At 34.5% G+C, this 23,062-nt stretch overlaps 1 protein-coding gene across 5 annotated transcripts; it reads left to right on the forward strand.

Moving 5' to 3' along the window:
- Positions 1-246: 246 nt before the first annotated feature.
- PP5.2 (protein phosphatase 5.2) lies at positions 247-17,457 on the forward strand. Of its 5 annotated transcripts, none has more exons than XM_085752021.1 (15): positions 247-343; positions 8,332-8,365; positions 9,259-9,408; positions 9,759-9,928; positions 10,027-10,098; positions 11,802-11,952; positions 13,465-13,665; positions 14,474-14,582; positions 14,676-14,793; positions 15,402-15,549; positions 15,806-16,054; positions 16,153-16,278; positions 16,351-16,451; positions 16,597-16,671; positions 17,060-17,457. In XM_085752021.1, exons 3-15 carry the CDS (start codon positions 9,339-9,341, stop codon positions 17,117-17,119), a joined length of 1,650 nt encoding a protein of 549 aa, XP_085608147.1. In that variant the 5' UTR covers positions 247-343; positions 8,332-8,365; positions 9,259-9,338; the 3' UTR covers positions 17,120-17,457. The 5 variants fall into 5 exon arrangements, 4 of the variants coding, with proteins under 4 accessions (XP_085608147.1, XP_085608146.1, XP_085608148.1 ...); XR_015031078.1 differs by lacking the exon at positions 247-343 and having other exon boundaries at positions 8,210-8,365; positions 17,060-17,205; positions 17,248-17,457; XM_085752020.1 differs by lacking the exon at positions 247-343 and having other exon boundaries at positions 8,210-8,365.
- The last annotated feature ends 5,605 nt before the right edge of the window (positions 17,458-23,062 follow it).

The raw sequence follows: 23,062 nt of genomic DNA on the forward strand, positions 1-23,062 counted from the left end.
AATAAGATATCACCGGTTTAAAAGGTTCAAACGTAATCAATGTTTGACACCCGAAAACCAAGATAAAACAGTACAAAGGTACGAGGATCACTTATGATGATTTAGAAGATAGAAGTAATATGATGTCACTTCAGAGATAAGTACAAAGGTTGGAGGAATCACTTATGATATCCGTAACAGAAATTTTATTATTAATTTTTGTATTATTTGTCAATAAAATCAATATTGCAAATTTTATTGTTAATGTTTGACTCATTACTCGTGTTGTGACGCTTAGCCCCGTGCGGAAGACATAGCAAAGTGGGAAGTTGAGGAAGTGATTGTTATTAGGTTGTCTCAACTCCCAACATTATTATTCAGCTATGTTGACATACTTTACCAAGGTTGAGCTGCACCACATCCCTCGGGATGAAAATCAAATGGCTGACGCTCTTGCTACTCTGTCTTCCATGTTTCGTGTCAATCACTGGAATGATGTGCCCGTAATCAAAGTGCAGCGCCTTGATAGACCCGCTCATGTGTTTACCATTGAAAATATGCCAGATCAAGCTAATGAAGATGTGAATGACAAAAAGCCTTGGTATTACAACATCAAACAATTCTTGCAGAATCGTGAATATCCACCTGGTGCTTCCAACAGGGATAAAAAGACTTTGAGACGATGGGCTAGTAGATTCCTTCTGGACGGAGAAATCCTATACAAGAGGAACTATGACATGGTCTTGTTGAGATGTGTTGACAAACAAGAAGCTGAGAGATTGATGCATGATGTACATGACGGTACTTTTGGGACCCACGCTTCGGGTCACACCATGTCAAGAAAACTGTTAAGAGCCGGCTATTACTGGATAACTATGGAGCGTGACTGCCACAAACATGCTAAGAGATGCCACAAGTGTCAAATTTATGCTGACAAGATTCATGTGCCTCCCCATGCCCTCAATGTCATATCTTCCCCATGGCCTTTCTCTATGTGGGGCATTGACATGATCGGAAGAATTGAACCAAAAGCGTCCAATGGACATCGTTTCATTCTAGTGGCGATTGACTATTTCACCAAGTGGGTTGAAGCTGCTTCCTATGCAAATGTGACCAAACAAGTGGTAGTGAAGTTTATCAAGAATAACATCATCTGTCGATATGGTGTTCCCAACAAGATCATCACTGACAATGGTTCCAATCTGAACAATAGTATGATGCAAGCCTTATGTGAAGAATTCAAGATTGAACATCACAACTCTTCTCCGTATAGACCTCAGATGAATGGTGCAGTTGAGGCCGCTAACAAGAACATCAAGAAGATTGTTCAGAAGATGGTCACTACCTACAAGGACTGGCATGAGAAGCTGCCATTTGCCTTGCATGGTTACCGTACTACGGTGCGCAGTTCAACCGGGGCAACTCCTTTCTCTCTTGTATATGGTATGGAAGCAGTTCTCCCTCTGGAAGTGGAGATTCCATCTCTTCGAGTAATCATGGAAGCAAAGCTAACTGAGGCTGAATGGTGTCAAAGTCGGTACGACCAATTGAACTTGATTGAAGAGAAACGTATGGATGCCATGACTCATGGACAGTTGTATCAAGTGCGGATGAAGAATGCTTTTGACAAGAAAGTCCGACCTCGAGAATTCAAGGAAGGCGAACTTGTATTGAAAAGAAGAATAAGTCAGCAACCCGACCCAAGGGGCAAGTGGACACCTAACTATGAAGGTCCTTATATTGTCAAGAAGGCTTTCTCTGGTGGTGCTTTGATTCTTACACACATGGATGGTGTTGAACTCCCAAATCCTGTTAATGCCGATATAGTCAAGAAATACTTTGTCTAGAAAGAAAAGAACAGCGTGGTAGGTCGAAAACCCGAAAGGGCGGCCTAGGCAAAAATGCGCTTCCCGGTGGATCGAAAACCCGAAAGGGCGATCCAGGCAAAAGTTAGGGACAAAAAAAAATGAATATGAAAGAGCTCGCTGAGATTGTACGCAACTCAGGCAAGAATGAGCGCCTCGATGAGCCGAAAACCCGAAAGGGCGGTTCATGCAAAAATGAGGTTGACAATAAAAGACAAGTAACTATATCTGGCAAATCACCATCACCCCTTGGGGCATCTGCAACTGTCAATGATCTTCTTCATCAGAGGCTTCTGTACTTGTGGATTCAAAATTTCTATGAAATGTAGCGGTCATCGTGTTCAATGTATCACCAACCAATAAGATTACCATCTTCCAAGCTTTGTAAATCCGTGAAGTCACGCCTTTGGCTGATTTTCACTCTTCTACATCAATTTGAGCCTTTCTATTGTTTGAAACTCTATTTTTCTTTCCACTTTCAATGTTATATACAAAACATTTTCTTTCTATTTGATAACGTCAATGTCTGAAACAAACATCTTTGAAAATTGAAAAATCTTTTATGTCTATTTTGAAAGCAAACCTGAGCAATAGGGTACATTTCAATAAAACATGCATGAATAAATGAATATCAATGTCTATTTCAATACATGTTACAAGCAGGTTACTCCCCAGGATGATCTGTGGTCAATGGCAAGAATGAAAAAACAGAATGGAAATGAAAAATTGAAAAAATGAAAGTGAAGAGCTCGCTAAGTTGAAAACCCGAAAGGGCGGCTTAGGCAAAAATGAGCACCCCGCTGATTGACAACCTATGAAGGCAATTCAGGCAAAAACGGGGCAATGAAAAGAATTTATTCCCCGGTGAATCGAAAACCCGAAAGGGCGGTTCAGGCAAAAATGGGGTTTGAAAATGAAAAATGAAAGAATGAAATATTGAAAAAGCATTGACCACAGATGCGAACATCCAATGTTTACCCAGCACTGACACGCCTAGCAACGGCGACCTGTATCCAAGGACTTTCCAAGGGTCCCTCCTCTACAAGTTTTATTACCCTCAGCCATGGTTTTGATGCGTCTCCCAAACGACGGTCTCTCCAAAGAGGTTTTCCCCTGTGAATATGTTGCAGCACGAGCCACTACGTGCCCAATCTTCCAATGTCTTGTCTGTCTCTGTGAAACTTTCCCTGTCAAACTACAAACCAATCATGCATCTCAAGCATTCATACATGCATAATCATGCATTTTATGTGCTCATACATCCAATAACCTTGTTATACCATACATACATGTTGCATATCCAACTTTCAACTGTCAAATCCAATCCAAATTTCAACTGTCAAGCTCAATTTTCAATTTCAATTTCAATCTCAATTTCAACTGTCAACTGTCAAAATTCAATTTCAATTTCAATTCCAATCCCAATGTCAAGTTCAATTCAATTTCAACTGTCAAATTCGATGCAACTTTCCAATCTCAATTTCAAATCATGTCAAATGTCAAATTCGAAGCAATCTCAATTCCAATCATGTCAGCTGTCAAATTCGAAGCAATTTCCAATCTCCAATTTCAATTCCAATTTCAATCCAATCTCAATGTCAATGTCAAATGTCAATGTCAAATGTCAATGTCAAATGTCAATATCCAATGCCAATGTCAACTTCCAATGTCAATTTTCAATTCAAATCAATGTCAATGTCAATGTCAATGTCAATTTCAATTTCCAAGCCAATGTCAATGTCAATGTCAATTTTCAATTCAAATCAATGTCAATTTACTCTCAATTTACTCTTGGGCCAACAAAAATGGTCATGTCTATTTCCAAATCAAGTCAATAACAATTTACCCTCAATTGGTATCTTGTTAAGCCGGACTTTCAATTGGTATCTTGTTATTGGTCAAGTGCCAGGTTCGAGCCAAAAAGAACCACTTGTACCTACTTGTATACCTATGCTTCCGGTCAAACGGCAAGTTCGATATGAAAGAACAGTTTGTACCCAGCTTTTGCTTTGTTACCGGTCAGGCGGCGAGTTCAATTTGAAGAACAGTTTGAACCCAGCTTATGCTTTGTTATCGGTCAAACGACAAGTTCGTTCTAAGAGAACAGTCTGCACCCTCCCCACATGACGTGGTGATAATCCAACAAGCAAGTTCGATCCAAAGAAACAGCTTGTATCAACCCTTTTGTCTATGTCTCCAGCCAAACAGCCAGTTCAATCCAAAGAACAGTTTGTGTCTGCCTATCTGTTTGTATCTTCAACCAAGTGTCAAGTTCGATCCAAAGAACAGCTCGTATCTGCCTATGTGTCTATGTTTCCGGTCAAGTGCCAAGTTCAATCCCAAGAACAGCTTGCACCTATCTCTTGTTTTGTATCTCCTGGTCAAGTGACTAGTTTGACCCAAAGAACAGCTTGTACCTTATTTCCTATCCCTGGTTTGTCTACCCTGTCAGTGTCTATCTGAATCCCCAGTGACATGACAAGTTCCATAGACTCCAGTCGTTTGTCTTGCATTCATAATCAAATATTGCATGGCATTCATAATTTTGAAGATCTGAAAGCGTATTTTTACGTCCAAAAGCAGTGCAAATGTTAATATTTAAGTATCTTCGTCCCGTCAACTCTAAGACTTCGTCTCTTGACTCTCCGGACAAAGAAACTTAAATAGGGGCAGCTGTTGTACCCTAATTTTGGACCTAAAAATACTAATCAATCTTTCCTTTCTTGCATTTCAAGCTATTTGAACTGTCTCTGATCAATTGCATCTTTCTCTGCATTTTATCCCAATGTTATTTGCAAAATTCACATGCAGGGGCATTTTAGTCATTTCCTATGTCAGTTTTTTCTCAATCTTTAAAAATTTGTTTAAGTCCTTTCAAATAGGTTGAATAAGTCTTTGTTTCATTCTATGTCAAAATCCATTCCAAAATTTGCATTTGAAGTCATTTTGAGTCAGTTTTGCCCCTAGGGGCATTTTGGTCATTTCAAGTGTCAAGTCACTGTTTAAATCCTAAAAATTGTCTCTGAGTCTTTCAATTTTGCTTGTATGAGTCTTTGATTCAATTTCTGTTAAAAATCCATTTTTTCAACTGCATCTGAGTCTTTTTTAGTCGTTTTCAGCCCCAGGGGCATTTTGGTCATTTCACACGAAATTTCGGCAGAGAGGTACTTTAAAGTACCTCATTTAGGCCATTGGTTCGTTTTAGTCCGTTTTGTCAATTTTAATCGTTTCACTTTACGTTTAGTCAAGTTTACCAATTTTATTCCAATTTTATTATTATTTTCATTTTTAGTCCCTAAACCTTTTTTAAATTGCACTTTGGTCCTTTCTTCCTTTTATTTTTTCTCTTTCTTTTTCAATTTACATTTTAGTCCTTTAAAGTCAAACTCTTGTTTTTAGTCTTTTTTTGGGTCAATTGCAGGTTGGTCCTTAACTTCCAAAAATTGCAGATTCGTCCCAAAGTCTTAATAATTGCAGGAAGGTCCTCAAGTCTCAAATTTAGTCCAAGTTCGAATCAAACAGGTCCAGTACAGGTGTCAACAACACATTGGTCCAGAATCCAGTCCGAAATAGGTCCAAAACACGTGGCAATTCCACATTGGTCTAGGGGTCACTAGCTGGCCTATAAATGCAGGCCAACTCATCACAAGTGTCAGATTTCGTCAATCACACAGTGCCACATCACACAAACGCATTTGATCCATTCTCTCTCCTCTAACAGAATCCAAAACCGTTTTCCAGAAACATGATGAAGTTCATGAAGAACTTCACCCCCAATTCATGAACCCTAACTCAATTCAAGTTCAATCCTACACAGAACCGCACCAATTTCATCACAGAAAAGCTCAAATTCAACAATTGCATAATCAAAACAGTTCAAAATTGAGGTGATTTTGCTTCACAATTCTCAGAGATTCGAAGGAATCATCATCATCGAATTGAGAACTCTGCAATTCCAACACCGAATTATCAAGAGGATAAACGGTGTGATCACAGAGTTTGAGGAAGAGAAGAAGAGAAATCAAAGAATCAGAGAGTACGAAGAGTGAGAAGACGAAGAGAGCTTCGATTTATTTTCGAAGTTCGAATTCAGGAGCTCACCAGAGGCAAGAAGAAGATACCAGATCATCTTTTCGCCATTCTTTCGTTCGAACCTCCAAAATTCTAGCAGGTAAACCGTTAAACTCACCTTTGTCCTCATAATCTTGTATTCTTTTGATTACGAACACTTTCACGTTAGGATCCATGTAGATCGTAAAGAATCAGTGTGATTTGAAATGCTTCGAAGTAATTTCATCAAAAAATATCAGGTTTAAAACGTTTCGAACTCTTTTCTTCGAAAAAACATCTGGATTGAAACATCTTAAACCGTGTTCTTCAAAAAAATATCCAGATCGAAACGTTTCGGATAACTTTCCTCAAAAGTAGCAAGATCGAAGCATTTCAAACTCATTCCTGTAAGAGATAACAAAATCGAACGTTTCGAATGACTTTTCTTCAAAAAATACAAAGATCCGAAACGTTTGGTCCGATCTACATAGATCTAGGGTTTCTTTGTGATCTCTGACGTTTGATTCATGGTTAGAACGAAAAACGAACGGTGAGAAGCTTTAGATCTTTGAGTTTAGGTGAGTTTAAGTGACGGTTAGGTTTCCGGCAACGGAATCTTCGCCGGCGGCGGTGAAATCCGCCGGAGAAGACGACCAGAGGTCTAGAGAGAAGGGAGAGCGTTTAGGTTAGAGAGAGAGTGAGAAGAGTGGAATGAATGGTGGACCGGTCTATGTGTTTTTATAAGGACGTGAACCAGACCGGTTCACCTGAACCAGTCTGGTTCACCCCTGGGCCTGGAATCTCCACCGTTAGATCTAGGTTTAGTGTTCCTGGATCAATCCTACGTTCCACAGGCTTCCTTGTGATCCAGGATCCACTTGTGTTTGGGTTTGGGCCTTAAGCCCGTTAATTTTCTGTGTTTTATGTACTCTCTTGCTATTTTCATACTATTGTTTGATAATCACACCCCTGCCATGCCTTGAATATCTTAGAAAATTCTCTAAAAAATTTGTAAAGACTTCTTAACATTTTTGTGATGTTTTTGTATTGGTTTTGCACTGAAAAATTTTGGAAAAAATATATTGATGTTTTTGTGTCATTCTTGGATTCTATGTTGAAAAAACTTGTGAAAATGAGCATAATTTTGATTCCAATCCTTGATAAATGTTTGTGGTTCATGATGGATGATTTTATGAGGATTTTTACTACTGTTTGAATGTGTTTTACTGGACATGTGCATGTGATGATTGGTTGCTTGCTTGGCAAGTTTTGTTTTGTGAATAAATGGTGCAAATAAGTCTAAACTCACATAAAAAATGCAAAGTTTGCAATGACATTTGGATCCTCATTTTAAAACCTGGAATATGCATGTTTGCAAATAATGTACACCGACACAAACACCGACACATGCACACACACCACTTTAGGTATATAGCTAGAATATGCATGTTTAGATGTATGTTTAGGATTGTATGTTTAGATGAATGTTTAGGCTTTATACTTAGAAAAATCAACTTTCCAAAAAATGTGAACAATATCACTCAAACCATTTTCCAAATAAACCTTGGGATCCAAAATCCCATTGTATTTTCTTTTTTCATTTTCTTAATCAAATCTCAATGAAAATAATCATGTTTAGACCACATTTTGCAAATGACTAATTCAACCCCACCTTTTTACAATCTCATGCCCTTGATGCCTCTTTCTATTCTTCAAATTCCATTTTCAAACTTAAAATCAACCAACAAAAAACAAAAACATTTTTTTGAGAGAGAACTACGGTGGATTTGATCCCTTAAACGGGTACGTAGGCAAGGAACAAAATTCCTTCAATTCAACTAAAATAAAAATCCAAAAACATCCTTCTCCCTCCAATTCTTCACTTAGAATATTCTTAGGTTAAATAACATCTTTCAAAATAGCATTTAAAAATAAAGCGCGCGCGTAGAAATTAAAGACGGTTCCTATAGGTTACTATAGTCGTTACGGGTGCCTAACACCTTCCCGTAGCGAAAACAACTCCCGGACCTCGATTCTCAAGGGTTTTGCTTACTTTTTCCCTTCCCAAGAAAAAATAAGATATCACCGGTTTAAAAGGTTCAAACGTAATCAATGTTTGACACCCGAAAACCAAGATAAAACAGTACAAAGGTACGAGGATCACTTATGATGATTTAGAAGATAGAAGTAATATGATGTCACTTCAGAGATAAGTACAAAGGTTGGAGGAATCACTTATGATATCCGTAACAGAAATTTTATTATTAATTTTTGTATTATTTGTCAATAAAATCAATATTGCAAATTTTATTGTTAATGTTTGACTCATTACTCGTGTTGTGTGACGCTTAGCCCCGTGCGGAAGACATAGCAAAGTGGGAAGTTGAAGAAGTGATTGTTATTAGGTTGTCTCAACTCCCAACATCCTCTCACTATTCCACCCGCCTCCAGCGCTCCCCCAAGCCACGCCGGTAAATCTCTCTCTCTCTCTCTCTCTCTCTCTCTCTCTCTCTCTCAATTCAACCATGCCTAGATCTTCTTGTTCTTCATACTGTACTGTTTCTCTTCAACTACCCTAACAATGATTATTCAATTTTTTGCATTTTTTTCTTTACTTTTTAACTCAGTTTATGAATATTCTAAAAGACAGTGTTTGGTTCCTTTTTAGTTTTGTTTTTTGTACCTGAAACAGAAATTTAAGGATACCCTTTTCAAAAGTTTTGTTTTTTTGCTGTTGGGTTTTTTGTATTGTTAAAGCCCTTCTGATGCAGTTGCTTTTGGTGGGTTAATTGTTTTGGTTTTATTATTGTTTGGTTAACAAACTCCAAGGATGTTGGGTTTGATGTGTTTAATGAATATGTTGTTGTTGATAATGATAGGGAGAGTAATTTGATTACAATGATTAGGTTTTAGATGTTTCAGGAGAGAGAAAGATCATGTGGGTGGGTTGACCTGTATGAAACACTGATACGGACATTAGACATGACATGTTGACATCGGTTATAATTAGAGAAAATGTAAGTATTTAAATATATAATCACTTGTGTTAGTATCGTGTCAGTGTCGGACACGGGGCACCCTTTCAATCTGATGTGTCAGTGCTAGGTAGCTTTGATCCTACTGTTATTACTGTGACTTATGAGTAATAATGAATCAAGGAGGTTTATATCAGTTATTATGATAAATTATTAGTTAAAATTTTGTGTGTTCATATCAGTATTGTATGCATTCTTTCCATCTGTTTTTCTGGCTTTATCAATCTTTGCAACACTATATGTTTTATAAGATTGGTGCTTTCTGATGTAGATTCTTTTCTGTGCTGGTTACTATTATACTTTTAATATTTTTTTCTGTTTTATTGTAGCTGGTTGATTATTGCGAGGAAAAAATTGAGTCTGTTATGTTCTGAACTTCAACACTATATACAAAAAAGCTTCAACAGAAATGGCAACTGAAGAGAATAATGTCGCAAAGGCTGAAGAATTTAAAGTCCTTGCTAATGAAGCATTCAAAGGTAATTAATAATCAAACATTCAGACTGTTTTTTTTAATGATATGACGATTCATTTTCTTGTTGTAACATCACAATTGTTTTTGTCACAACTTAAATTTTAGCTGAATCGTTGAATCTGACTCAATTTGATGAGCAACACTTTCATACTTAATTGTTGGTTATAACATAATTAGAGCAAACATCATGTGATTTATTCTGAAATTTATGTCTTATGTTTCCACCTACAAATTATTGAACATGGTGGTGCTACATATAAGAAAGAGAGACTGTGAATGGTTTTTGCAATTACCTAATGCTTTAACACTTTAATTTACCAGCATTTGCTGATCCTGTGAATTCCTTTTTTTCAGAACGGAAATTTGCCCATGCAATTGATCTATATACACAAGCAATTGAGCTAAATGGCCAAAATGCAGTTTACCTTGCTAATCGTGCCTTTGCCCATCTTAGGCTCGAGGAGTATGGTAGTGCAATACTAGATGCTACAAAGGCTATCGAAGTTGATCCTAAATATTCAAAGGTTCTCTAACTCCTAAAACTTTAGACACTCTCCTCTATATTCAGCTATCATTAATAATAATATTTGATTCAACCAATTATGCTTTTTTGTTGTAATAGGGTTACTACAGGCGCGGTGCTGCTCATCTTGGGCTGGGAAAATTCAAGGAAGCATTGAAAGATTTTCAGCAGGTACTATATGTAAATTATAAATCTCTGTTGTCTTAACAAGGTTGGAATAAGGAACATTGTTTGTATTAGTATTTCATTATTGGAAAACATTAATAGATCAATGTTCATAGCCTTTTCATTAGGCATATAGATAATAGTGATTACCAAACAGAATTTTGGAGACTGTAAAATCAGTTTCTCTAAAGTAAATCATTTAGAATATTTTATAAAACATGGTTACTTTTAGTAATTTTGGAGAAACTAACAATAAATAGGTATTATTCATTGAATATATGCTCAGTAGTTTTTTCTGGTCTGATATCAGTCCAAAAAAAGGGGTACAGCTACCGTCAACGAAGGAAAAGAAAGTACAGAGAAAAAAAGAGAAAGATATTGAAGGCATTGTTTTTAAAAATAAAATAAAGGAAGGGAGGGAGGTTGCAAACTCTCAAAGATTTACAGTCCATCGTCCGGGGATTCCTTCCTTTAGATATTCTAATAAAATACAGGTTCCAATCTACTAGTATTAGAGCTCTGATCTTGTAATGCGGGTATTTTATCTTGAAAATGATTATAACGTTTATTGGAAAGGAGGCGTATTGGTGGATTATTAATGAATGAAATCAATATTTCGAGGCAATCAGAGTACTTGATGAGTAGCAATTATAGGTTGTGGTGGCGCTGAGAGAGGAAAGTCTAAAATGGTATTTTTGTTGTGAAGAGATCAAGCCAAAGTGCATCACGATGGACTTTTGAGAAGGCATTGCTCAAGCGGTTTCAACTGAAATTTGAGGAAATTCCTGTTAGGTTTAAAAACTGACATTAGGTTAGAGGAAATTATTATCTGGAGCTCTTAGGGTAAATAGAAGCTACCATGTGAACCTACTTTTTAACTCTAGAAATTAAAGTTTTAAAAAGTTGCAAAATTGCACCATGGGTCCTTTATCTTCATTTTTTTTTGTAACAATGTAGTCGTTTTTAATTTGTGTCAAGTTAGTACTTTATGTTTAAAAACGTCAACAATGTTGGATTGAACCTCATTTTTCATCCATGTATGTTATCAAAAGTCTTACTTAACCATTCAAAGAGTTAAATTACATCATCTATCCTTAAAAATAACATCTAAATTACAACAAAATATCAGTTGCAATTCCTAGTCCATCAAATACAACTAGATCATTTTTATCTAAGATTGTGGTCTCCTTGTTGTCAACTCGGGTATAACAGTGGTGCTGAGTAATGAAACATTCTTTGTAGTAAATCATTTAATGATTGGTAATACTTGTTTAAGTGATGGAACCTGATAATTTTTCATGTTCAACAACCTTGTTTAAATGTTTTAACATGAAAGTCATCTGCTCACCGAAGCAGACAGTTCTTTGACTTTGACGTTTAAAATTGTCACACATTCTTGAAATTTTTGTTTTATTGGTACCTTATTTTGAAAATCTTTTAAGCCAAACTCTAATTTAGGTTTTTACTTCAAAGTCATCTGCTCGCTGAAGCAGCTAGTTATTTGACTTTGACCTTTAAAGTTGTCACACAATCTTGATATTCTGTTTTATTGGTACCTTATTTGGAATATCGTTTAAGCCGAACTCTAATTTAGGTTTTTACTTCAAATTAACTTTGACTACCTTGTTTTATTTTTTTGTTTAGTAATATCTATTTGTTTCAATCTGTAAACATGTCTGATATGATATGCTTATACTTATATTTACCAGGTCAAGAAAATGTGTCCAAATGATCCTGATGCAACAAAGAAATTGAAGGAATGTGAAAAAGCTGTTATGAAACTGAAATTTGAAGAAGCTATTTCTGTACCAGGATCGGTGAAGCGTCCAATAGCTGAATCCATAGATTTCCGTTCAATAGGTACTATTTTGAATATGTTATGCTAATATCTTCGTTTTATCATTTTTTTCCTTTCTAAATCTCCCTCCCCCTGTGGGCAATTTTTTGTTGTGTTTGATTGTCTCATGATTCAGTCATGCCATGTTATAACTTTGTATGTTTTGGATCTGTGCTTCAATATTGTTAACTTCAAATAGCATGCCATATAGGAGTAACTGTAGATTTTTAATTGTTTGAATTTTGAATGTTTGGTACTAGGTCTACAGTTATGCATATCTTTTGACCTTGAGTTGGTGTTATTTCATATATTGATGCATGTTTTCAAGGATCCTGATATCATTGATGTGAAATATGAAGTAGTTATGTTTATTGTCATTTTTCAATAATAAAGTTATGGATGTGACTTTTGGTTTTTGATTAGATTGATTAGATTATTTGACATGTCTCCTCATATAAATGTACTGCTGATGCGATTTCCTTATTTGATCACTATTCATTTTCACGGGAAAAATTAGACGGTGTATGACGTCAATTGATGTTTAGTTTCAATTTTTAGTTTTATTCGTTTGCATGCCTTTTGGCAAAATTTATATAGGCTATGGATATATTTTCTTTGATTAAGTAGTGATGATGGTGGTCTGAGTAGGAATGAGATCAGTTTAATGACCATTTTACTATGAACTTGGGGATTTGTAACTTCCCAAGTTCTTGGCTGCGTATGTAAATCCTTGAAATCATGCGTTTTCAATCTTAGTCAGAAAGATATGAAATGTGAGGTTGATGGAGAAGGAAAGAAGGGCAAAGTGGAGGAATATGCTCTTAGCGTGAAAATAAATGAATACCAAAACATCAAGTTATCGCAACCATCCTATGATTAAACTTTATAAAACAACTAAAGTGACCATGACATAAAAAACTTCCTTCTGTCATCACGAAATGAATACCAAAACATCAAGTTATTGCAACCATCCTATGCTTAAACTTTATAATACAACCAAAGTAACTTGACATAGAAAACTTCCTTCTGTCATCACGAACTTGTAAGTAAACTATTGATCCAATTAACTTGATACTTGGTTGACCAATATGTGAACTAAAATAGAAAACACTAACAAATGGATAATTTTTTGTCTCCTTCAACTGCGGACTTCAGCCTTGTGGCCTTGTGTTTCTTTCTCCTACCTTCCTTTTAATTGGTTGTTTACATTTTCGAAGGCAGAAAATTTAAAAAATAAAATAATTATAAGGATATTTACCAGTAGTTGAGTCTTGTGTTTGAAGAACATGCCTTACAAGTATAAAATCTGTAAAAATGATCACTTTACCCATCTTTTTATCACCTATTTGTTGATACATAGGTTTTTTTTCTTCCTCCAAGTCAATAGTAGTCCCCTCATGTTCCATAACATAATCATCCGTTATTTTCCTCACAAACCTTTCCACAAGTACTAGAGTGTAGACACATTTTTATGCTTGTTGGTTTTTAGATGTTTGCATACTTCACTATAAATTATCACTCTTGTATCATTATAGGAAAGCGCCGCAATTCTTCGGTGCCAACCGAAGTTGCCATAGCAGCAGTGACAGTAGCAGTTATGGCAGTGGTGGTCATGTTGGTCAAGACATCAAAGACCACAATAGTAGCTACAATTGTGGTTGGTTTGCTGTTGGTCCTTGGGGCATGGTGGAGTAGCTGCAATACTGGTACATTTAGGAGTCATTTACAAGACCTAGGTATAACCTTATCAAACAAGACCTAAAACCAATTAATCATAGGATGGTTGATCCTAATTCATTTTAGATTTTTGAAACAAGTCAAGTGGAATCATTGTCAGTACTGCATTAGGAAATAAACCGTTTTCTAATGCAACACATTTCCTTATATTGGTTTTTTTAGATCAAGTTAAGCCCACATGTCGTGTATCTTAGATACTAGTTCATTAGAATGTGTTTATTACCCTTCTTAGGCCTTCTGAAACTAAATAGGGCCTTTAGACATTCTGTTTTGTTTCAAATTTTAGTATGTTTTCTAAATTCTGATAATAAGGATAGTGGGTGCCATGTACTTTTCGGTTTACTTGTAGGAATATATTTTATCTAAAACTGAAAGAGGAAAGAGCATAAACCATCTACGCATTCCGTAAACAAATAAAGAAAATATATATGTTGTGTGTATTTCTTATTATTTTCAGCTGCTTGCAAACTTGTTTGAATTTTTTCTTGTGATTTTCAATTACTGCCTGGATTGGCATCTAAAAACTATGGCTGCCTATTTTGTAGATTGTTGCGTATGTATTTTTTATAGATGTATTCGGATTTAACAGGGATTCAAATTGTAATTTATATGTTCTTTAACCCCTCTTTAGTATTAACGGTTTTCGGGACCAATAAACATACCTGTTAATTTTACGGTTTTCAGTGGTCCTTAATATTCATAACCTTTTTTTGTATATTTTGTTATTAAGTTAATTTTGTGTTCCCTTGTAGCATTTGATTTCACTCGCTGACATGAAAATATTTTGTTTTTTTATTTCAATAATAGATGTCGAGCCACAGTATTCAGGAGCAAGAATAGAAGGGGATACTATTACTTTGGATTTCGTAAAGAAAATGATGGATGATTTCAAGAAACAGAAGTGCTTGCATAAACGGTACTGAACGAAGAATTTTCGTTGTATAACTGTTTCTACTTTCTTGAAGTGTTATTGAAGTGTATTTGCATTTGTCCTGGTTCATTGTTTTAGGTATGCATTCCAGATTGTGTTGCAAACAAAAGAGATGTTGCAAGCTTTGCCTTCTCTTGTCGACATAACTGTTCCTCATGGAAAACATTTTACTGTTTGTGGCGATGTGCATGGTCAGGTAATTGGTTTATTATATGGTAAAACAAATTGTATTTGTTGCTAATATCTTCAAGGTGGCTTTTTGTTACATAAATATTTAGAGGATAGAGTTGTTCTCACGTCATCTTTGATTTTTCAAAACATTCTTCATAAAGTTAATTTCTTTGACCATTATATGGAGACTGGGGAGCTATTTTTTGTTGATGAAGAGCTTGTTAGTTAATATTTTATTTGTGCCTCATTTGTACGAAGGATTTAACTTCCGTGTTGAATTTTTATTTTAAATCCAGTTATTATTATTATTATTATTATTATTATTATTATTATTATTATTATTATTATGATAAAAATGTAATTTTATTAGAAGTTTAAAAGAAAACAAGCACAGAAACATGGAAATGAAATCCTACTTATGGAGAACGGGTGAAAATAAAGAAAAGCAAAAAGAAAGCGTCATTTTAACGTTTGACAAGGAAATCTATTAAAAAAAAGACTGTATCCCATACAAGAGGTTGCTGCGAGAATTTGTCCTATAAAATCATGATTTTCATGTTACTCGGCTTTTGTGATATATTTATTTTCTTTAATTATCAACCCTTTCAATTTTATTTTTGATGACTCCTGCAGTTCTATGATCTTCTGAATATTTTTGAGCTCAACGGGCTGCCTTCGGAAGAAAATCCATATCTATTTAATGGTGACTTTGTGGATAGAGGATCGTTTTCTTTGGAAGTCATCCTCACTTTGTTTGCATTTAAGTGCATGTCTCCATCAGGTAAACCCTAGCTCTTTCTTTATTAAGCCTGTTAGGTTTCATTATACTATTTTTGATATATCATGGATTATTTAGTTATTATTATTTCATAATCACCTGATTAGATGCTTAATGTATTACTTCATTTTTTTCAATTAAATTGTATAACCAATAATGTTTATTGTGTGATTTGATTTTTCGTAAATATTTATATACTTTTTTCAATTCACTCAGTTAGCTGGTGTTGTAACTTGTTTTGTTTCTATGTTATTTTCAGCTATATATCTAGCTAGAGGGAATCATGAGAGCAAGAGCATGAACAAGATATATGGTTTTGAGGGTGAGGTGCGCTCAAAGTTGAATGAAACATTTGTTGAACTATTTGCGGAAGTATTCTGCTGTTTACCTTTGGCTCATGTGATAAACGACAAAGTTTTCGTAGTCCATGGGGGTCTTTTCAGTGTTGATGGGGTCAAACTCTCTGAAATCCGATCAATTAATCGGTTTTGTGAGCCTCCCGAGGAAGGTATAGATGCACCATTTTTTTTCTTCAAATGATCTCATAATTTACACATTCTTGCATTTCATCATAGTTTTGTTTATGTTTATGTTTGTTATGTGTAGGGTTGATGTGTGAGTTGCTATGGAGTGATCCCCAACCTCTCCCTGGAAGAGGACCTAGCAAGCGTGGTGTAGGCCTTTCTTTCGGTGGGGATGTTACAAAAAGGTTCTTGAAGGATAATAATTTAGGTATGTTTTCCATTGGTTTGATACTTAATTTCTTATTTCATCAGTGACTTCATATGAATTATCACTTTCCAGATTTAGTTGTGCGATCTCATGAAGTAAAGGACGAGGGTTATGAGGTTGATCATGACGGTAAACTCATAACTGTATTTTCTGCTCCAAATTACTGCGATCAGGTAACCCTATCCCTTTTGTTACAACCTTCTTTCTTGAATAATTTTATGGTGACCGTGCCACACACTTCTTATATTAATGTATTTAAGCAATCACTTATCCTCCTATGAAGGTATCTATATGCTGATTTTTCATTGTTTTCTGTAGATGGGTAACAAAGGTGCCTTTATTCGATTTGAAGCGCCTGATTTGAAACCCAACATTACTACATTTGCAGCAGTGGTTAGTATCTTTCTTGTTTTGAAGTCTGTCACGCTATATCATGTATTGTTGTTTTAATAAAAAATGAAAAGGGAAAAGAATCATGTTGTCAAATATCGGCCATGGAAACACCATTGCTAACTGCAGTGGCAGATATTTCACATGTCACATGGCCAATTTGTGAATGATGGTGGCACCATGGTGTTCTATGGCAGCTTAAAATGTTGAGTTTTGGCCTTTTCGCCCTCGTTTGTCATCTGTAATCGATAACACACTGTAACTCTTCATTATATGCAACAATCAATTTGTTGCAATGTGATTATATTATACATATCTTTATTCAATTTGTGAGGTTATGTGGTGCTGACATACTTTCTTATTTGTTTGGTCCACTTTGTTGAATTTGCAGCCACACCCTGATGTCAAGCCAATGGCTTATGCAAACAACTTCCTCAGAATGTTCTCATAATCAATATATAAGCTGACTAGAAATTTAGAACTGCCAATGGTTGGTGCTGCTTTGAAATGTCTAAGTTTTAAGCCCTAAGGGCAACATTTTGGATGGTGACTAGAGAAGATTTGGTACATGTTGATCACTTTTGTTTTGTATAATATTTTGGATTTAACATTTTATTGAAATTCATTTTTCCCTCTCCAAATGATGCCACTTTCTTTTGTACTTTTTGTTTCTTTTGGTAAACAAAGTGTAAGGAAACTTGTATCTTCATTGGCTTCATGAGACAAGTGATTATGGTTTAGTTTAAACTGGTTACATGAATGGCATAGGTTGATTGAACCTTTTACTTATCTTTCTTTGACCAAGAATTGTTGTTGATTTGATTTTTTTGGATAGATTTGTTTGAAGTTTAGGATGCATTTGGAAATTTGAAGTTTGCTTACATTACAACTAAGTTGGAATTAGCTTATTTCACAAACACTTGTAGGAGAACTGTTAAAAGTAGCTTATAACAAGCCTCTTAGTTGATTTCAACTTATTCCAATAAACTCCTTAGGAGTTCCAATAAACTCCTTAGGAGTTGTAGAAAAATAATTGAACCGTTTTTTCTTCTTTTGGTTATAGAAATAACTTGGAAAATTGTAAATATACACTTACATATTAAATTCAATGGGGGTTTTTGTACCAAAAAAAAAAAAAAAAATTCAATGGGGGTTTAATTAGTCAGTTTACCCAAATACTCTTTAGTCGTGGATAAGATATCTGTTGATAAAATTGTCTATTGTTTTATTTAACAAAACATATAATGTTTAATAAGAGATTAAAAAGATGAAATTTTTAATGCCAGAAATATGAAATTGAATTTAAAAATAAGGATTTTATTTTACTAAGAAGTTTGAATTAATAGTAAAAGCACATTGCCAAAAACCAAGCATGATCTACAACAATTCTCTTTATTTTTCTCCAATGTAACTGAAAATGGTTTAGATGGGATTTCGATCTCCATACTATTTTTTTTTTTTTTGTGTCTATCTCTCATCATTTTCCTCTCTTGTCTTCATTTCTTCATATTTAATTCTCAGTTTCTCGGATGTAGTCATGCTCAGTAGGCGTTCAGTTCCTTCCAGAAGCTATCGTGTGAAACTGTCATTATCAATTTTCATTTTGCTCAGTCTCTTTTCGTTCCAATTTTTCATTGCATATGTCATTCAACATTGTTAATATTTTATTTCACTTGCATGTAATTACTAACTATAAAATCTGGATTTTAACAAATCAAAGAGAGTGTGTTGAAAAATATGTGTTAAAATGTGTATTGATAGCATTACTTTTATATGTAATATGGTTTGGATACTAAAAAAATTAAACCATGAACACCTATATGTGGAAGAACATGAACTGTCTCATCAAAGGCTTTGAATTAATTAATTTCATAATTATTTTATAATAAAAAACTTAATTTGATAGGAAACAATTATTCATTTTTAAGTTAAGGGTATCATTATCAATATCTATTCATCAATACTATTGTTCTGGATTTTGATACAAGACTCATTCTGCGTGAATCCTTAATAAAAAAATGGGTTAAATATATTTTTGGTCCCTATAAATATACCAACTTTTCGTTTTAGTCCCTCTAAAATTTTCCTTCAACTTTTAGTCCCTCAAAAATTTTTGATCTTCACTTTTGGTCCCTCCTTTAAAGTAAACTCATATGTACAATTCATATTTTTGAATAAAATTTTGCAGAAAAATTCATAATATTATAAGAATCTCTCCCAAAAAAATTTAGAATTTTTTAACAAAACATGAATTTAATATGAATTTTTATATTTTTGATGGTTAAAAATTCATATTAACTGTATGTTTTGTTAAAAAATTCTAAATTTTTTTGGGAAAGATTTTTACAATATTCTACACATTTCTGCACAATTTTATTAAAAATATATTAAAATTAACTTAAAAATAGGAACCAAAAGTAGTGATTGAAAATTTTATAGGGATTAAAAGTTGAAGGAAAATTTTAGAGGGACTAAAACGAAAAGTTGGTATATTTATAGGGACCAAAAACATATTTAACCCTAAAAAAATAGATTAAGTGTTACGGTGTCCCCGCGACACCCTCAAGTAAATCATGTGATCAAATCACCATCCTCTGATCATCATCAGACAATGGTCCATAAATCATGTTGACATTCATGCAAGCAACCATCTGTTTTGTACATCAATATCATTACACCTCAACCATAAAAGCATTCCAATCCCTTTTGAAAGTTACATGATTCATTCTAGTAAAACCTTTGGATCCTCTAGAGTCATCAATAACCTAAGGGTCGGAGTCTTTGTAGATACACCACCACTCTTTCTCACACTTATTTTTGATATCTTTGTCCTTCTCATTTTTATCGCACAATTGAACACACCTTTGACGATTTTTAAGAGAGATCTATCTAAACAACTATAAATATGATATATCTTTTTTAACAAAACATGTTTTTTTACACTCTTTGCTTAATTAAGATATATAGAATTCAATATAAGTTGAGTCGTAAGTCAATCAATATTTTTTTTTTCATTAAAGATGTCTCACTTTTAACACATTCTGCTTTGTTTTTTGTCTTAAATTTTAACTCATTCAATTTTGTTAAATGAAATTCATTTTTAAGTAACTGAATCATGTCAGTCCCATTTTTTTTTATCAATACAAATGTGTTGAGAAATGAAAATAACATATCCTGTATTAGTCTACGCTCATGTATACAACAACAACAACCAAGCCTTATCCCACTAATGTATCATTTCCTAAAATATTGTTTGACTTCAATTTTTTCCACCCCGAACATGACAACAAATAAAACACAAATGTTGTTTCTTTTTCAAAATATTACGACATATGATCCTATATACAAGAGAAAATTGGATCAACAAAAATTAATATATTTGATCCAAATTGACCTAACTTTATCTTATATATAAAACTAGAGGGTGTACTTTTCAATAAATTATGTCCTTGCTTGTTCAAAAATAAATAAATTATGTCCTTTAGAAGTACACTTGCAAAAACTTGTGTTTGTTCATGCCTCAAAGTAGGACATAAAACAAAAATATTGTTTGTCACTAGGATGGATAAATTCATTAAAATGGTTTTTCCTTGTCGACGAGTATATCCGGGAACGGTTTTTAAGAACCACACGGGGGGAAGGACGCTCTCAGTTAGTGAAGTAAATCGCGATAATTGTTGTTTCTCGTACTGGGATGGATAAATTCATTAAGTGTGTTTTTGGTTTCCCGTTTGTAACATACAAAAGCACGTTTGTCTGCTTTCCGACACATTTTTGCCTTGATTTCCAAAAATTCCAAATACTAACTTCTTCGCTAACGTGGTTTTTTGCCGTGATTTCCATCAAACTCCATTTTACAAACGATGTACCAAACATACATTAAAAAAGATTTTTCTTGTTGATGAGTATATCTGGTAACAATTTTTAATAATCACATGGCGGGAAAGGAAACTCTCGGTTAGTGAAGTAAATCACGATAATTGCTCTATATGCCTCTCAGATTGCTCAATCTCTGTAATAAGCCGATCATGAATTACATTCCAATCCAAAAAACGACCAAGTCGTAACTCCTATAGATTTTTTGCGATCAAGAGTTACTCTATAATAAATCCGAAGAACTTTTAAGCAATGCGAAATCACGGGCTTACATGGTTGTTGGGCTATGATACCAAGCCCAATTAAATCTCACATCTCAGAAACCCAAAGCCTCTCTCTCTGTAGAGTTCGATTCCAGAGAGAGAGAGAGAGAGAGAGAGAGAGATACTTTAGCGTTGTTTCGTCTTGTGTGTGCTAAACCAACCAAACCAAAGCGACGCCGGTGGAAGTCGTTCTCTTTCCATTCCATTCCACACTACAGTAACTCACTCTCTCTCTCTCTCTCTCTCTCAAATTTTCATTCATGCTCTTTTTATTATTCTTTTATTCAAAACACAATGCAATTTCAAACTCAATAAAACCATGCAGAGATCTCTATTACTCTCCCTCTCTCTCAGTGGGACCCAATTGGTTCACTTTGATAATTTTTGATGATGCCCATTTAGACCCTTTTGTTTAATTTGATTAAAGTTTGCATTTTTTTTAATGGGGTTGATTTTTTCTTGTATGTTTCACTATATGCTATGTGTTTTTGGTGTTTTGAGGCAATTCTGGTTAATGGGTTTTTTACCATTTTGATGAAAAATTGTTATGATGATTGTTGAAGTATTGTGTGAGTTAAAATGAGATGGGTTGTTATGTTGAGTTGGTGAGTTTGTGCTTTGAGGGAGAGTACATACCTATGTAGCGCTTGATCGAAGTCGTTACGCGCACTGACACATGTGATTAAATTCAATTATGTCATTTTCTCAAATTACCATCAGTGTGGACGTGTTAGTGTCGTGTCCGTGTTTGCTTTGGTGTTTCATAGGGACATACTTTGTTTTGAGTGTGTTTGGATATACCTTGTATTTTTACTGTTTGTGGAAGTTAAGGTTTAGGGATTAATTGTAAGGTTTGGTTTTGAAGATTGAAATGAGATAGAAAATGAAAATATTGGAATTTTGGATTAACAGTTAGGTGTTGTTATGGAGTAGGTTTTTGTTTTTAAGTTGAAGGTTCATGTTTAATTCAATTCAAGGATGGAACATATAGATTGGATTTACGGAAACTGGTTTTTGATATATAAATGAGCTTTCGATATTACATTATAGTGGCACAGCTGTTTGCTGCCTCTGCCGCGTAATGCTCCAAGAAAAAGAACCTGTTCTATTGTTTTTTTTATTTTTAAAAGAAGAACCTGTTTTATTGTTGTTTTTTTGTTTTTAATTTAGATTTTAGTGTTTAGCTACTTAAGGTTTAGGTGGTAGACAAAATCGCGATTCAGTACGTAGAATCAGACGTTTCTACGATCTCACAACCTCTTGTTGTGTTCGTCTATGCCCAGAAACGTAAATTGGTTGAAACGGATGAGATTCCCGCGCAAAGACGCGGGAATGGTGGAATCATGTGATTCTGCCTTTCTCATAATTCCGGGTTTGCGATCCGGTTACTTAAAATGTTCAAAACCCTAAAAGAACACGTGTTTTATTTTACTGTGACGTGCATGCAACAGTTAATTTCACACTCGTATCCTCCCATTAAGCCTATTAATTTTTTGAAACCTTCCCAATACACTCACTTATATCTCACCATGTAGCCCTTAAATACTTCTGTTTTTCTTTTTTTGATAAAATGATTTACTGTTTTTCTATTCACTATTGTTCTGCCTTCCATCGTTTGCGACCGTTCGTTCTCATAACAACCCCCTATTGACTATTCATAGAGTTTTTTTTTTTTTAATAAATATTTTTGACTTGTGTTCTATGTTATGAATTTTATTGTCCTAAATTTGAGTTTCTTTAAGTAGTTTGGGTGTTGTTTGATTTATTTGATTTTACTAAATTATGTTTTTTCATTTGCATAATTATGAATTTATATGCAATATATATGAGTTCTAGAAATTGGTGGGATCTTCCGATCTATTTACAATCCCCCGATTCACGAGTTTGTGACCCCTCCCTGATCTTGCGTAGGATCTAGACTCTGACTATCTTAGTTTAAACTTGGTTGTTTTCTTGACTTATTTTGGTGTTTACTTCTATGTTTTGTTTTAGACCTATTGATCAATATTTCACGAATTGAGCTTGAAAGAATGGAGAATTGAGGCCATCTTGGTATGGGCTATCTTAGTAGTGTTTTTGAGATTGGCCATTACGTTTTGTCATCCGAGATTGTTAACTGTGCTTGTGTTCCTCTCCCTGTGTAAGAATGGTGCCTTCTGTGGTTTAAGTAGAAGTAAAATGCGTTGAACTTGTTTTACTTCTGGTATAGAAAGTTTAGATGTTTCTCATGGATTTGGTCTATGAGGGAACCCCCA

The sequence above is a fragment of the Medicago sativa genome, chromosome 3, assembly GCF_051527215.1.
Source record: "Medicago sativa cultivar Bolivia chromosome 3, Bolivia_mono, whole genome shotgun sequence".
NCBI lineage: Eukaryota > Viridiplantae > Streptophyta > Magnoliopsida > Fabales > Fabaceae > Medicago > Medicago sativa.

Excerpts from the sequence above, each read along its gene's own strand:
- PP5.2 (XM_085752021.1), top strand. The coding sequence starts at position 9,339 with ATGGCAACTGAAGAGAATAATGTCGCAAAGGCTGAAGAATTTAAAGTC. Across the intron at positions 13,666-14,473 it reads GAGTCATTTACAAGACCTAG|ATGTCGAGCCACAGTATTCA; the intron begins GTATAACCTTAT and ends TTTCAATAATAG. Across the intron at positions 16,672-17,059 it reads TTACTACATTTGCAGCAGTG|CCACACCCTGATGTCAAGCC; the intron begins GTTAGTATCTTT and ends TTGAATTTGCAG.